The sequence below is a fragment of the Branchiostoma lanceolatum genome, chromosome 2, assembly GCF_035083965.1.
Source record: "Branchiostoma lanceolatum isolate klBraLanc5 chromosome 2, klBraLanc5.hap2, whole genome shotgun sequence".
Lineage (NCBI taxonomy): Eukaryota > Metazoa > Chordata > Leptocardii > Amphioxiformes > Branchiostomatidae > Branchiostoma > Branchiostoma lanceolatum.
This window is the reverse complement of record NC_089723.1, coordinates 26441015-26458367: the sequence shown is the minus strand read 5'-3', so window position 1 is coordinate 26458367 and position 17353 is coordinate 26441015. Positions and strand designations below refer to the sequence as shown.

The 17353-nt window shown below is 38.7% G+C and overlaps 2 protein-coding genes across 9 annotated transcripts in view; one reads left to right on the top strand and one right to left on the bottom strand.

Moving 5' to 3' along the window:
- Window positions 1-1245: 1245 nt before the first annotated feature.
- Window positions 1246-12897, bottom strand: LOC136428251 (very-long-chain (3R)-3-hydroxyacyl-CoA dehydratase 3-like). Of its 3 annotated transcripts, none has more exons than XM_066417622.1 (11): window positions 12765-12897; window positions 8598-8640; window positions 8039-8112; window positions 7443-7622; window positions 7140-7212; window positions 6563-6673; window positions 5992-6119; window positions 5354-5466; window positions 4644-4786; window positions 3976-4098; window positions 1246-3152 (listed from the first exon to the last, which is right to left on the bottom strand). In XM_066417622.1, exons 1-11 carry the CDS (start codon window positions 12846-12848, stop codon window positions 3031-3033), a joined length of 1194 nt encoding a protein of 397 aa, XP_066273719.1. In that variant the 5' UTR covers window positions 12849-12897; the 3' UTR covers window positions 1246-3030. The 3 variants fall into 3 exon arrangements, with proteins under 3 accessions (XP_066273719.1, XP_066273720.1, XP_066273721.1); XM_066417623.1 differs by having other exon boundaries at window positions 4644-4768; XM_066417624.1 differs by lacking the exon at window positions 12765-12897 and adding an exon at window positions 10222-10332.
- The window catches only part of LOC136428248 (death-associated protein kinase 1-like), a 59088-nt gene continuing 52114 nt past the window's right edge, over window positions 10380-17353 (top strand). For 2 of the 6 annotated variants that reach the window (XM_066417613.1, XM_066417610.1), the window contains exons 1-2: window positions 13024-13147; window positions 13459-13664. In XM_066417613.1, the coding sequence (XP_066273710.1) occupies window positions 13588-13664 (77 nt within the window). In that variant the 5' untranslated portion in view covers window positions 13024-13147; window positions 13459-13587. Of the gene's footprint in view, window positions 10503-13023; window positions 13148-13331; window positions 13665-17353 lie in introns of those variants that run through there. The other 4 variants (XM_066417618.1, XM_066417614.1, XM_066417612.1 and 1 more) reach the window with 3 other exon arrangements.

Sequence of the window (17353 nt, the reverse complement as noted above, 5' to 3'; positions counted from 1 at the left end):
CCCACGGTACTCTTGGTCAGTGTTCATTGGCTTTGGTGGAACGTTATGTCTGGAACCCTGTCCTGTTTTCTTTTCACTCTTACTCTTAACAACTACGGTTTACAAGAGGCCCCAAGCGTGGCGGTGGAACAATCTTGCAATTAGCTCGTGCAGTGGTTTAGGCAGGTATATCACTGGACTGCGCCAAATTGGTTGCGTTAGGAAGTAGCGCCAACTTTGTGCCAATTTTTCCTTGCTGTCACATTGACGTGCGACGCATTTGTGTATATGACATTCCTTACACGGCCATTTTGTTTGGCTCATCTTGGCTTTAAAGCCAAGATGAGCCAAACAAAATGGCCGTGCAAGGAATGTCATATTCTCAGTTTCCATACAAGATAACTTTCTTGGAAATCAATGTGTTGCCACTGAAGTAATGTTCAATGATTTAAAATTAATCAAAAATGAGATTTGCAGTGATAAAAACTTAAAAGCTGTTCGCCGTTTTGCGTCTATATGCAAGTTGCGATTTTTTATGAATTAAAAAAAAATTCGCAATTTCAGGGCACAAATTGGCGCCGCTTTGCGAGTTCTTCGCAATTTGGAGAAAAATTTGACCACTGCTATCTTTGAGAAAATGTAATTACAATATTCTTCAAGCAGAGTGCTGGGGAGGGGTGCTAGAAGTGGCCGCGATTTTAACGTTTCAATCCCTCTACGTAATTATCCACTACAGATAGTGGTTACTGGACTCAGACTGCGCAGGCTGCAGACATCCGTAACAAGCAGAGAATTTTAATTGACAAAATAACGCAGCAAAAACCGAGGACGACTTGATGGCTCATCACGAATATCCCTTCCATAACAGGCGAAATACAAAAGAAATATTGAAAATAAAAACATAAAACATGCAACATTTTCTGCTCTTTTCAAAAGATGTTGCCAATCCCTGAGCATTCAATTCTAACGAACCTGAAATTATCATACAACACCAGATTATGACATATCCTTCTCAACCAATTATATGAAACGATTCAAGTAAATCATATTATGATTAACATTACTACCATCTGAAACAATTTCAAATCACTGTACATAGTGATCATAAATGAACAAATTCCCTTATTCTTGGATCCTCTTTTACATATACAACAGTCATGTAGTTTTCCAGAACTCTTGATTAGTATCATTGCACCAGCATAATATACGGCACCATACCAGTACCACTTCTATCATTATGCTGTCAAGTTTGTTGTTCAATAAAAATCAAACTTTCTTAACAAGCATTTACACTTTCTAAACAGACATTTATCTTGGTTAGTACGTATTCCTTTGAATTCCAATATCTTCATATAGTGATAATTCTGTTGTAATATGTTACAATGAATTTCAGCATCTGTAATCTTACATACAGAGTTCTAATCTTAGTGGTCTTTTTACAAAGTTTTCAACTGACTAATATTTCAAGAGCAATCTGACAACTGAACACTACTTTTCACAGTACTACATTTTGTATACATGTGATTCTTATATTATTTTGGATCTTCTTAATTACATTACAGGTCTGGTGCAGTGATTCTTACTTTCTATTATACATACAGTAACTGTAGACTTTCTGTATATTGTTCAATTGAACAGTGAAAGTAATATGCTACCAAGAGAGTGAAAGTTTGAAGAGTTATAAATGTTAGTGGTTAGGTAAGCACACCATACAATACATGTTACTCTAAAAGTTAGTTAATGATCTTTGGACCAACACAGCGACAATCTACACATACAGTGTATTTTTCTTAACAAATCAATAGGGAATCATAGTTAGCATTTAAACCTCTTGAGTACATGATGGTGCTTCACATGGTCATTGTCTCAATGTCAAAGGTCACCAGCCAATGTCAACTGTGACTTCTCAAAGTTAAAAGTAATGACTCACTAGGAACTAAACTGTGATTGTCCTTTGATTTTCACATATGAAAAATCACAAAATTTTCTCCAAGTACTACTACTGGAAAAAAACAATTTACCAACAAAACTACATCTACAAGAGAAATAGTGGTCCCTTCCTGTCTGGTACAGAAACATTGTTGATGTTTTAAAACTTTGTCGTCCTATAGGCATGCATTAGGCATGCTTTAGGCATCTCATTAATACTGGACCACCATGAAGAGCCTAGTGTGTTAATATGTCTGCACATTAAAGACAGGCTAAAGGTTAGAAAGAAATACATGCAACAAAGCACTACATGTATATACAATACTGCAATGGGAATCTCACATAATTCATGTTGCAAGAACCAACCATCCACCTTGGAATAGTATACAAGTACAAGTCTGGCAAGATGACATCCCATACAGATAGAAAACTAAGGGTATCTTGCCATATTGTTTTGTTCTTGGCTGACAGTCTATTCTCTTAAGGAACATCTTCACCTTCTCAGTGAGAGTTACACCATACACTGGTAACATTCTTTACTTAAGACAATGCAAAGCAAAATCAGGAGATACATGATAAAATGTGCATTGATTATCACTGTTCATTATCACCTTTGATGCCCTAATACCATAGCATGGAATCCATCCTGTTCTACATGAAGATCCATTTTCTCCTCCGATAGTATCTACACAGGCAGAGGAGAATGGAGCTTGCCGGGCACAGCGTGTGGTACCCTGAGCTGATGGCAAGCGATCTTATCCTGTCGGAGCCAACACAAGGAAAATGGAACCCAAGAACAGAGAAGTTCTGATCTTAGTGGTCTTTCTACATAGTTTTCAATTGACTAATATTTCAAGAGTAAACTGACAATTGAACACTTGTTTTCAGTCTTAATTACTAAAAGTTATCCTTATTTGGGGCCATCTTACATTATAAGTCTGGTGTTGTGATTCTTAGTTTCTATTACAAAGGTAGACAATGGACAACTCTCATTGACACCCTAAGGAGAAACACAGGTCACAGCAGTGCATCTGAGTTACAAATGCTGAATAGGGTGGATACCAGGCTACTAATACCATTGTTCTGTCTCCAACTCCCACACACAAAGCCTATCATGTCCCCTTAGTCGATGTGTTGATGAGCAGCAGCCTTTTCCTGAGCGGACCTCTCCCTCTCCTTCCCACGCTTAACTGCAGCCTTTCTGCGTCTTTGTCGTACCATGTACTTCATCAGCATGGTTCCACCTGCAAGGTAAACCACACTCAGGCTTCTAGTCAAGCTATAGGCACCCTATCTATATTGGTTGGAGTTTGCTACAATTCTACCCACCCAAGAGGTAGATTTTGATACAGATATCATTTTTTTCCATGCCCTTATTCACTGTATTCTTTTGAAATAGACAAATAGCATGTGTCCACTTCATGACTTGAGCATGTTAGTTCAAGTATGACACTGAAAAATATGTTACTGTGAACTGTTCATTCGTATATCTGTCATTAGTAAAGACAACAGGTTATTTGTGGGATAGACCGATCCTGACTGTCCATCACAATCAACAGTTGAGTTTCAAACAATGATAGCATGGCATTCAGCAGTTCAACCAATGAGAGAGATGCAGCATGGGCGTCAAATATTTGCATTTATTAGCATGAAAGTCCATCTGTGTTGATGAATGACATTATGAAAAAGGCTTAACTTTTACCAAACCAACACAGAAATAATTGGGACTCGGCTGACATGGACCCGTCTACTGCATTTCCAGGACGTGATGTAGGAGACATGTGACTGCAGCAAGTAATAAGTGCCAGGTAACCTGTGTCGCCCCCCGTCTCTCTTCAGTGTTGGACGGTGGACTCGAATGTACACTGCTTCTTTATCTGGTAATCTGGTCTGCCAGGTTATCTGGCACTTTCTTGCTGTAGTCACGTGTCTCTAACGACACATACCGGGAGTTTCAGTAGACGGATCCATTCTGGGAACAATTCAGTTCCAATTATTTCAGTGTTAGTTTGGTAAGGTTAAACCTTGTTCATAAGTTGCATTTGTATGTTTTATAAAGTGACCAACCTGCAGCCAGCATCATCAGGTACAGCTTCATCATCAGGGGGTAGTGGAACCTGACCTTGTCAAACTGGTAGCTGAACTTGTTGGAGCGCTCGTAATACGGCACGGCCGTGAAGATACAGTAGGCTGTGGACACAACAGGGAGAAAACAGTAGTGTTTGTCAATCTTGCCAGGGGAAAAATATGACCTACTGGTGATTTTCGATGTCTCCCGAGGGGGAAAACACCAGACATACACTATCAACATCAAATGAAATCATCAATAATAGAAATTTAGAAAAACTTTAAGCAAATTACCAATTGCCACAAAACCAAAACAACAATTATATGACTTAAAACATAGTAGAATGAAATCAGTTAACTTAACACACCAGCTTTGCAGGGATACATCCAATCTTTCCACACCAAACTCCAAACCAAATATCTAGTGAGGATATCCTTACTGTACTTGGTGACTATGACTTAACTCAAAGAAGTATTGAACAATTCAAACCCTTTGTTGATAACTCTTGGTCATAACAGTTTCTTGTTCTCTTCAGGGCTGGTATTTAACTAAGTACATAGTAGTTTGTACATCCACAAGTTGGTTTATCATTTTGTACATCTTGCATAGTCCAGGCATTTTTCTTCTGCCTTCCAGTGATTTCTCTCTGGATAACACATTGACTCACCCTCCAGTAGAAATCCGAGCGGATACAGCGGGATCCATATGGTGTAGCGCAGCCACTGGGACACCTTGAAGACCTTGGCAGGGAGGTTTTCCTTCCCGATGAGGTTAAACAGGTAAAACGGGTACCTAAACCGGAAGATGTACCTAAAAATGTGAATAACCCGGCAGAAACAACTGGTTACGCTTTAGACCTGCAACACTGGGATCTTCCTGTAAATGATGGAATGGAAAAAAGAAAAGGAAACTGATTTAAAAGCTGTGCAGTGAGACAAACTTGGACAGTGAAAAACTGTGTTGTTGTCCAACCGTGTGAACTGAAAAGCAACAAAAAACGAATGAATTAAGAAACCTGATCACCAAATTAAGTGAAGCCAGAAATGCTGAAAGTGCAAGACTGTAATTGTATAATAATAAGACTTAGTACAGAGAAAAAAATATACGCACCAAAGAAGTTTATGACAGAACAGGACATAAGAATACAGCTAATGAAAAACATGAAAAAAACATGTCATGTCATGTAATACAAACAGAAACAATCTTAAAATAGGTCAAAGGCCTTAGAGACTACAATTTTTCTATAAATAAGCATGTTTTTCTTGATACACTGCTTAATCAAAATCACAACAAAAAAGGAGTAACAAAAGAATAACAAGAATAACAAATGAATAGTTCAATAGCGACAGCTACAACATGTTACATGTACAGCCTTACCTGACCACCTCTATACAGCTCCATGTGGTGAATAGATAGGTGACTACAGGCAATGGGTACATCAGCTCCTCAGGGTAGATCACCATAAACAGGATGAAGTTACGACCAAGAGTCTACAGAAAAACAAAGATTTCCAGTTTCAGACAACAGTGTAATACTGTATACTGCACAAGGTACTTCCTCTTAAACAAGGTCGTTTCAATTACATCATTGAAAACGAAGGTATAATTTTCAGTCGATGTGTGTTTGTTTGTCCTGATGTGTGTTTGCATTTTTTTATATTGCAGATTGGCAGTATGTGAGGCAAGAAAATGGCTTGGCCCTGGTCCAAATTCCAGCAGGTAAAAAATGCATAGACAGAACTAGCGAGTAATTCACAATAATGAATAAAACAAGAAATTAACAAAAAGTCTTAATATTTCACGGAGGTCTTCGATCCCTTTGATTTCTTTTTGTGAACAGCAGCTACAAGTCTGACTTAAAAGGCAACTGCTTGTTTCACTGACTGATTTTCTTACAAAACCTTTATCCCTAGACATAATAACAAATGTTGCAGGTAACAAGGAAAAGCCATTTCAAGCCCTGAGTGTTAATGGTTTTGATGCATACGCAAAGATAAACAAGAACTGACCACCTACCTGTAAGAGAGGGAAGAGGGGTTTGGAGTTGACCAGTCCGACCTCTGCGTGGACGTACTCCAGGAAGGACATCAGCTGACAGGTGATCACCATCTGCCCTGTAAACTCCCAGGTATTCTTAAAGGAATCTGAATAGAGAGGGGAGAATGAAAGACCTTTAAACTTAGTCATTTTTACAACTGTTACTGTTACAGTAACAGTAAGCATTTGGAGTTATTTTTCCCTCCTTAATTTGCTTGTAAGTTATTGGCAAAACTGTGACAGGGAATGTAAGTTAGAAAGGTATAAATATTTATGGACATGCCATATTTTGTAAAGTATGGCTGAACCATGAAATTTTACAAATACTGTTTTGGAATCATTGATGCTTGCAACTTGCACCTGTAGTTTAAAGAACAAAGTTTAACACACTTTCCACATAACAAAATTAATGAAAATTTATTAGAGGTATGAATAATGTTGTTGTTAACTACATCTTAGGCATATACATTTTATGCTCAGATACAATTCTGATATAAGACTCATAACATATCTACCTTCTACAGATATAGGACAAGTACATGGAACTGACCTCTGTGGTACATCATGTAGCGAATGACACAGCTGAAGAAGATGAAAGAGTAGCCCATGAACTGGAAAAAGTTGTAGGCAAACAGCCACCAAGTCTTCAGGTACTTGATAGCTGTAGGAAGACATGTCATTGGGTAAGTAACAACAACACCATCAACATACATGTCTTGAATAACCTGTTCCTGCTACAAGATCAAGAATTGGTGATTTTATAAAATGCATGCATGTAGCACAGATGACATCAGATGGCAAATGTACAACGTGATTGCACAAAAATGCAGCCACAGTTATATGAGCATTGCCAATGATCTTTTCCTCTCCTTTCTGTTCTTTACTTTGTTTTACTTTTCTTCCATTTCTTTCAATACTATCAATTACTACGTTTTTGGCTACGTTTTTGGCTACGTTTTTGGCTACCTTTTTGGCTACGTTTTTACGAACTATCTAGCAGTTAAGAACTAGGGGATTACAACAAGACTTGGCTACAGATGTATATGATAATGATGAATCTATATGGCCTCTGTCAATGATAAAACCCTAATTACTACTGTATGTTCTTGTATGTGTGTGCCTCCCACCTGCCCGACTCTCCATCTCTTCTTTCATCTCCTCTTCAAATTTCTTCAGTGACTCTTGTCGGTAAGCTTCCAGCTGAGAAATAGAATATGATGATAAAAAGAATTTCTAACAAATAATAAAATGGACAGATCTGGTTATACAGAGAATACAGTACAATTTGCATGTCTTTAGAGCTCAAAACAAATTTGCAGCCAACAATGGCAGATAACCTTGTAGCATTGCAAATGAAGTTTCTGACAACATGCACTATTATAGATAACAGAAAAAAACAGGATTTCGAGTCCTAGATTCGCAAGACTGACCCGTTTGGCTTTTTCCTCCTCAGCTTCGGACTCAGAGTCGCCCTCGTCTCTCCACTTGTCAAAGTCGACCTTGAGGAAGCCGGGTCTCTTCTCCTGCTCGACAAGACGGCCCCACCACTGCTTGTCCTGCTTCATTAACATAAACTCCACCCCCTGCGGCGTGGTTCTGTACATGCTTTTCTGCAGAAGAGAAGGGATAGAAACATGTACTGTAAATCTGCAAATATTTCTGGTGGTTTGTGAGTTTCCAAAGCACTATCGCAGTATTGCTTCAACCGCAAACACAGCGAAAATTTCTTTCCCCCTCTACTGTGAAATCAAGTCCCGACAAAAATACATGAATTTACAGTAATTTGACTCAACACTTCATAGACCTTGAATGATGAGTTAATACAGAGAAAAGTATTTTTTCCTAGGCATATCTACATGAACATGTACTTAAATAAAGGACAAATGTTTCAGGTGGTATTTGATATAATTTTCACATACATGACTTAACATGTTGTGCTGGGGACAGTTCTCATGGCAATTTAGTTACACATTTATACTCACTACAAGTGAATTTTGGCACAAACCCATGAGAGTCGTTTACTGACCTCAGGATCAACCTGTTTGAAGAAATCCATTTGAAAGCCATATTCATGTTGTCCTTTGGCACCAAAACCATATGCTGGAAAACAAGAAAAAAAGTGACATGAAAACATGAAGCTTATTAGACCTTTCACAGTAAGAAATAAACTTATCTTTACCTTTGATCAATCATAGATCAAATTTATTTTCTATGATATTTGTTGTGAGTAGACATCACAAAACAGTTACTGTGATTCAGGAGAATAAATCCAAGCCTCCTCATAAATTGTACTGCACTTCACTCCATAGTTGCTAGGTGTCCTAACCTAAGCAACTTGTGCATCATGGCTATCGTACACATACAAATTAAGATTCTATCTATGGCTGCTGATTTGTTGTAAGATTTTACATTGTATGTAACAACTAGGAAGACAAGAAGCTTCTTAAACTGTTGGTGTCAAAATGTAAGCACTTTGGGATTGTTACATAAAATTATCCAGAATTCTACATGTTTTTGTTCTTTTCATTAAAAAACAGATGAGTAATGATAATAAAAACTACCAAAGATAGCAGTCTAAAACATACCTCTAAAGGTCAGACCATACTCATCCAGCTGCACATTTGGGTCCTAGTGATAAGAAAATAGATTTTGGTTAGCCTTATTTGGAACAGCAACGTTTATTTAGAGCAACACATGGTGCAATGTGAGCAAGACAACATCCAACAAAAACACCATTAAAATATAGTGGAAGTTCATCAGTTCACAGACGCACACAAAATGTAGTTTGTGCAGGTAGTCATCTAAAATAGGATCAAACATGTAAATAGTGCATTTTATATGCATTTAAATCTTAAGTCCTTATAAGAATTCGGTTTTCATGTCTCAAGATTAAGTGAAAACTGTTTATTGTGACGAAATATGGTGGTAGTTACTTTCAAAATGTCACACAACTCCAAAGTGGCCATGGCACAGTAATTAAAATGAAAATTCATGGGGTGGTGTCTTTGTTCATCTTTAGATCACATGCGTAGTCCAGTGGTTAGCGACCCTGCCTCTAGACTAAAGGGTTGGGAGTTTGAATCTTTAACCAGGCTGTTGTCACTTGCCCGACATACACGCTACTGGAAAGGTGTCACAGTCCTCTGAGCCCTGGTCCACTGTTCATTGTATTGTAAAAAGATCGTACAATGGAGCTGTAAATACTACATACATGTATATACATTGTATATAGCATCTGTCTTCTCTGTCACAACCAGTGGAAGAGCTCTTCAGTCAGCTAAACTGGTTCAAAATCACTTTCACTTTTTTTGTCCTGTTTTGGTCTTATGATGCAGCTGTATACATGTATCTAATGGTGCAGCTGTCAGTTCTATAAGTCTTATAGTGTTTAACATACATACTTCAAAGGAATATGTACATACAATGCTAGTAAACTCAAGGGGTGTTCAGTAAATGTACTTATAAGGTACGCATATTATGCTGTAAAGAAAAAGTCCCAAAACTGCACATAGACACATAAAAATACTGCTGTCTGAGTCTGGAACCAAAGTTCACCCCTGCCCTGCCGACCTCCCTCCTATCAGGTTCAACAAATGCAGGTCCCATGCTGCTACCCTGCATTCATGTATAGAAAGCCTGGGATAAAAACATCCTAAGAATGGAGGACAGTGTGTGATTGACCAAATACAGGTAATCCTGGGGCTTATTACCACCTCCTAACTCAACAGTGCCAATTGATGCAGGAACTACGTCAGTCCCTGGGTACCACCCTTATAATCTGCCCAGTTCTGAGTCACGGATAGATACCACTTATATGGCTAGTTCAGATTAGTTCTTTGGTACACACAACTACTACAAATGGTACATAACATTCTGCATTTTTTAAAGAAGACTTATTGAAATTATGAAAAATTCAGAATGTTCTCCTCCATTCATTCATCCATTCAATCAATGCAATGTTAATATTCTTTAAAGGATTTGCTCAAAAAGAATTGAAATGTATTAAACTTAATGTCATGTCAAGTTGATTTCAGAATAAAATTTCATCTCATTGACACATGTGCTTGTTATGTAACATAGCATGGCAGAGGACAGCTTTAGTTAACGTTGTTAATGTAAGAACCACAGAATTGGCAGCAAACCCTCATGCCCGGCTTGTACAAATATAGGTCAATGTTTACGATGCTTTGAGGTCTTCATCATACACACCCACAGCTAGTCAGCCCTCTCCCTGCGTATCTCGCTGCTCTGAAATAATTGTGGGGAGATTCTAAGGGGACAGCTCCCTTCCAAAAAGGGCAGGAACCTTTGACATCCCTTTGGCATCAAATATCCCAGGGATCGGGTTACGCAGGAATGGCAGCCATGCTTCAGCACTAGGACACCCTACTGCTTCGTGTCACCTTATCACAGATATCGCTGAGTCTCTCGTACTATTTTCACCGCGAGGAGAAACGGAGCGGATCGTAAAAAATTACGTCAAAACTCAGGTAAGTTCTGGCAAGAAAAGGGGGGAAACTGTGTGTGAGGAGGGGAGGGACACATGTGGTCCTATCCCATGTCTAAAATTATACTGGAATGGGGAAGGCCACTCTGCAAGGTCATTTGTTCGGGCCAGTTGCCTGGCATATCAAAGCTCTGGTCATGGCACACACCGCATCACATGACCCTTTGTAGTAGATGTTAGATTTTGTCTTACCTGCTTGATACCTGGACAGTGTATGTAGCTCAGAACAATATGATGTCACAGTTAATATTTATAGCTCAGTGCCTTTTATGCCAGGCACAGGCCATTCCATTCTATATGTACGTATGGACAAGGAGAAGGTTGGGTGTGTTTTGTTGTTGTTGACATGGAAGATAAGTTGTATGTTTTATAGCTTTACAGACATTGGACATTGCATAAAGTAAAATATAGATCTTGTTAGGAGCAGGAAGGTTATTTGTTAGGGCCAGTTGCCTGGCATATCAAAGCTCTGGCCATGACAGAGACTGTACCACATGACCCTTAGTAAAGTGTTCTTCATCCAAATCTCCTGGCCAACTGAAATCTTTACTGCTGATTCCATGTCTTACTCTTAGCTCTAATATACTAGGTGACTGATGTTATTAGTGTACAACATGGAAAAAACAGGGGCATTTTCATGAAGTATTATCAACTTGACTTATGGATGACATCCTGTGGAAACTTTCAATCTTATGCAAGACTAAAAGAAAAACAGCTTATTCAAGTTATTGGTGATAAAATGTTTCATATCTTATTATGCTATTTTTCAAAAATATGTTCCTGATAACTACAAGGTAGTACGACATTGACTATTTCGTTTTCCAGCAGTTTTAGAAAGGGCTTCATCCTGCAAGCCATGGCTTACAATATTTTTTTCAAATTGTGTCCACTTTATTTGATTGTTCTTCATCAAAGGACGAACATGTCAATTGTTTTTCATCAAAGGACTAACATGAATTTCTTTGGGAGGTAATCCAAAATCAATGTCATGTAAGGTATCAAGTGTACGTGTGTTGCCAAATCGAAACCATATTTATTTCGATTCTTCTCAGGATAAATGTATTGTGTCACTTAAGTAGATTATCTTAGATATTGAAAAAAAAGATTGTTACCAATACCCATCCATTATCACTCCCCAACTGCTACTTGTAACATGTATGTACATATAGCAAAAAAACAGTGTTACTGAGACAAAATATGACAGGGGAATAGTAAACTTTGTCATATCATTAACATTGAAACAATGACCATGTCCTGTAACTTGCAGTGTAAGCATATGACTAATTTAGCTCTAAATGTATAAAAAAACTAAAATTCCATTTTAATAATTTCTATGTAACATGGCTATATGAAATATTACATACTAGTGGGGGAATAGTCCAACTCTGCTTTGTCTGAAATAAGCTGGTGATATCTCATGGTGACATCCTTGACAGAAACACACTTTCAAATTTGTGATCTTTCTATTAAATTTGTAAAATGTTAGGTGCTAATTTGTTATATCTGAATGACTAAATATGACTTTCTGTGTAAAGTAGAATTCGAATCTGTACAATCATACATGTACAGCAGTTATATTAATCATGTGCGCTAAAGCTGTTGCCATTTACAATAAATGGAAATATTATTATCATTAGACAAAAACTTACAGATAAAGATCAATGAATGACATCCTCAATTACATTCACACTTTCCAGATCGCAGAGAACAATCAAATCATTATTGGACAGCTTGACAATTGAAAATGTGATACAAAATTTTGTTCTTGAAATGTAGCTGTAGACTGAAAAAAGGAGTGGGAAGGGTGTATGTACGATCAATAAGGATTATTAGACAAGTACTTTTATATATCAAAGTTATTCTGCTATTTGAAATCCTTTCAAACAAACGATAAAATATATACATGTATGTGCTAAATTATCTGAGACATTATTTCTAGAAGAAGATTAGCATAGCATTGATAGCATTTACAGGTCTCCGTTTTGGCTGTTATCAATAACTGACAATAGCAGTATTTACTGGGTAGCCGTGAAATCCCATGAGAACGGTTCATCTGCATTGAACAGGTGGAAGCTTCGAGAGACAATGCCATGCCGGCAAATATGGAGAAAACCAAAACCGAAACACTTCCTTGTTTCAATGAAACGAGGGACAAACGCCGACAATAATAACGGAATACAGAATAGGAATACACAAAATTTAGGTCCACACGTTCCCTACGTTATCAGATTCTTATTGCACTCACCGAAACGTCTCTCAAGTCCACCTTGAGGGACAGTTTGTCCTTTCTTTGTGCCCAATAAACGAAAGGAGTGTAGACGCCCGCCATGATGGTTGATGTAACCTATGACCCCTCTTCACTCTCCCTTTTTTCGCGGGAAATTTGGGTCACTGTTGGACAGTGCTTCGAAAAAGGATGTTATAAGTAAAATTCGACAGAAATGATATACTGTCCTTGTGAAAAAGTAACTTCTATTCAGGAAACAAAAGGTTTCCATTGTTTTTTCTCAATAAGGAGTAATTTATTTGCATAAATCATTGGCAAGTTCTGTCGTGACGTCATCAGGGCTCGAACGTGTGTTGGGTGCATGGCGGGCGAGGTGGAGCATGTTCACGTCGGAAAAGGAGGTAATATTTCCTTAAATCTACACCAAATCAGCGATCCCTTAAAGCTAAACACTTGGGTTTCCTTTGACCTTAGGTTCTTAACATAATCTGAGAAAAAGGTTCGACCAACCCGGCCTCAAAGTGACGAAATGTTAGTTCCCGATTGTCGGGAAAAATGTTGCAGACGATTTTTTTCCCGCTGCCCCCCATGTATGCCCTTTGCCATTGCGCGGTAGCTTGTTTGCTCTGTCAGTGTGGTCGTGTGAATGCATGTTCTTTTGTGTTTTCTTTCTTCCTTTGTTCAAGTGTGTTTACTTTTGCGTACTTTGTAGAGTCCGAGTGATATTCGTACCACAGCAACTGGGGTATTCTGTTGGACCGGTGTTCACCAGGAGATCCAAGATTTTATCGGGACCGCTACATGATTGCCTCGGCGCTCGGAGAGAAATCCCCCGAGGAAGATGTCTGACACGGAGTCATCGCCCTATCGCCGCGAACCGGTGGAGGATTGGTACATGGTGGGAGAGGAAATAGGAAGGTATGCATCGCTTACGAATTTGTGAAATCAAGGAGGTTATGGTATTAAATGTATTTTCAAAAAGTTCGACTGATGATATTACATTGCAATGTTTTTGTTTTGAAGATTTTTTTCCAGGAAGAATTTGAAAAAGTAAATTGGTAATTTCCGTTTCCTTTTGCTGTTATATCATAATTTGCAATCAATTGCTTCAAGTTTAAGCTAAAGTGCTGCAGGCTTGTGCAGTGCATGGTCAGGGTCATGTACGTCCATGCAACTTAAACAGTTCAAGTGTATGCATATTGCAGACAGGGTCAAAATCAACCGACCCCTCTGGTGACTTCATTGCTGCAATAACAGGACCAATCTTAAATGGTAGACACATGAGCAAGGGTGACAGGGCTGTGTGGAGGAACCCAGCAGCTGATGAGTCTGCAACTAAAAATACCCCCAGTCCACCGTGGTTATTCCCTCCGTACCCCCATGTGGAAATATCTGACATTCCTTTCAGTCGTTTGCACGCTGCTGAGGCAGAAATACCCTGTTACAGTTTCCGAGATGACAATAACGACGCCCCTGTTGTTTGAATATGAGTAGTTAAGTAAAAGTGTTAGCTAGAAGCAATGTTCACAGTTTGGCTACAACAAAACAGACCCAAATAAGGTCCTCACGTCTCCAGGGATGGAGCATTATTATTGGGTACCGTACCCTGTCCCATTCCTCAGATATCTGTCTGTGTACAGTCACGTACTGGGAAGTAACGTTCCAAGCAACTGGCCAGAGGTTGCACAACAAATGCTCAGCTGTTGGTATATTGTTAAGCCGCTAGGTCAGGCTTTTGATTATACCAGCAGTACATTAGATTACAGCCCATGATGCATGTAGTTCCACGCCAAATTGTAGTAATCTTAAACAAACGCCACTGGTACCGCATCGGCTTTTAAGCGAATGCCCACAAACGCCCACTCTGGCGAAGTCCGCGCTGCACGAATCTAATTTTTTTTGCTTGGAATATGTTCAGGTTGTGCTCCCATTAATTAATCCTGAGTTTGAAGTCAATCCATCGATCCGAAGTTAAATAAAGCGAACTTGAAGATTCTTACCTGGCTTTTTAGCGAATGCCCAGCAAAAAAAGGCTTTTTAGCGAATGCCCACTATATCAGCCAAAATATCGGCCATCGTGACATGGGCGCTAAATCTAACACCATAATCATGTTCAACATGTTGTCCCCTGAATGTGTACTCAGTTTCCGTGCTGTACACGCCTGTAAAGTCACTTTATTTTACGAAATACACAGCGTGGGAACCCACTGCCCCGGACGTAAGAATCCAATATGGCGGCTCATTTGCATATTTGGGACAGGTTACTAGCGGCTTCTACCCCGAATACGTGCCGCGGGCCGCGCCGTGTATTTCGTAAAATAAAGTGACTTTACAGGCGTGTACAGTACGGAAACTGAGTACACATTCAGGGGACAACTTGTTGAACATGTCTATGGTGTTAGATTTAGCGCCCGTGTCACGATGGCTGATATTTTGGCTGATATAATGGGCATTCGCTAAAAAGCCTTTTTTTGCTGGGCATTCGCTAAAAAGCCAGGTAAGAATCTTCAAGTTCACTTTATTTAACTTCGGATCGATGGATTGACTTGAAACTCAGGATTAATTAATGGGAGCACAACCTGAACATATTCCAAGCAAAAAAAATTAGATTCGTGCAGCGCGGACTTCGCCAGAGTGGGCGTTTGTGGGCATTCGCTAAAAAGCCTGTCCCCACTGGTACTACATGTACCATCAACACACGTTTGTTGAGAAACCGCAAGGAAGGCATCCATAGCCCATTTGCTCACATGAAAAACAAAGCAATTTGAGAACCACACCTACATGTAATGTGCATGTAATACGACACAATTGCTTAATACTCTTTATTGTCACGTATTTATTAATTTGACTTTTTGACCAAATCTGATAAACAAACTGGCTTTTATATGTACTCTGATTTACTGATAAAGCCTCCCTCAGAAATTTACAAATTACAAATCAATGATTGATGATGAGATTTGTAATAAAAAATTACTACATAATCTAAATTTGATGAAGTAAACATTCCATATAGAACTGTAACCTACATAGTTCTTTTTTCATCAAATTTGATATCACTGTCGTAGTTTGTGTCCCTTTTTCTTGTTGAAATTTTGGTCAGTCAGATCCTTTAGCATAGAATTTGAAGAGATAAAAAATTCACTGATTTCACAATTGACTTAATGCAGTTTGCAGCCAATGTAGCCTAAGTGAAAATATTGGTCCAGAAAGTTCAGTTAACAGTCATAGCACAGTCATTCGGTTACCTCATCTGCATGGTATGGAGAGGTCCCATAGGGACTGTTAAACCTTATCATTCATGCAAAATACTGATACAATAACTCGGGACAGACAATCAATGGTCTGTGTTACATTTTGATATTCATAGAGATACAAACAGTAGGAACGGTTATTGATAAGTAAGTGAAATATTGTGGCCCATGGCATTTTAGTGAGAAGAGAGCTTTCCTATCTGCAAAGAAGGGTGTATACCTCATATATGTGTAGTTCAGGTAGATTTTTGTCCTGAAATGATAATCTCAGATGAGTGAATCTACATGTATTTGATCACGTATCCTAAATACGTCTTGTCGTACTGTTGCCCTTTAAGGTCCCCAACTGTCCAAGTGAATTTTGTGAGTCAATGAAGCAAATGCAATTTTGTGTGGGACACATTCATCTTTTCATTATGTGTGTCTCACCATCTGGAGATAATTCTATCAGCATACCTATTAATGTGAGGTGAGGGCTGTTACCGAAAAACGCATAACAGGGTAGGGCAACAGGATAAACCAAAAAAGACTTGTTAGGGAGGGACCATTTTAAACCATGCTGGTGTAAAATGTAAATAGGAAGAGGTGGATTATTGACAAAAAGCCATCTTGACACCTTTTACTCATCTTTGTTGGAATAACACTAAGGTGCCAATTGAAAACCAGATTCAATTAAGCTATCACTCAATTTGTAGGCAGTTGTCAGATCGACTCCACTAATAAAGTGCCAATTTTGTAATACATCTCTACGACTCTAGTAAAGAAGAGTGGTATATTTGGGTTCAAAACATTTTGAAAGGCTTATTTCAGGATTCTAAAGTACAGAAGCTAGATACCGGTAGTTATCTCAGCCTGTCATGTGTGTTTTAGATAGAACAGGGTTCTACACATTATAGAGTCACAGACCTTGCCACAACAACATCTTAGAAAGCTGATCACTATGAAAAGAAAGCATTCTGCATTGATTTTGTCCAAAGTAAACTCTTGATGGTTTGCTCCAAGCTTTTAAGTAATATAACACCACAGTGTGTCATCTCTAATCCCCCAGAACCAATTCTGTTCATGTACCATGCAGGTAAAGTGCTCTACACTCTTCATGTCTTGAACGTAATTGACCCCAATCTGTCAGTCAAAAGGATGTAGCTGTGGATGGATCTAAATATTTGCTGCAAGCTCTTCATTTAGCATATGCTGCATACTGCTGAAGAGATGGAAAATCATAATCTCCAAGCAGATCAATCGGTGGCAAGGCAGTATCAAAAGGGCCAAAGAGTATCTGAAGCCACCCTTTTGATACTGCCTTGCCAACCATAGAACTACTTGGGAAAATAACAACAACTAAAGTAAAGGATGTAG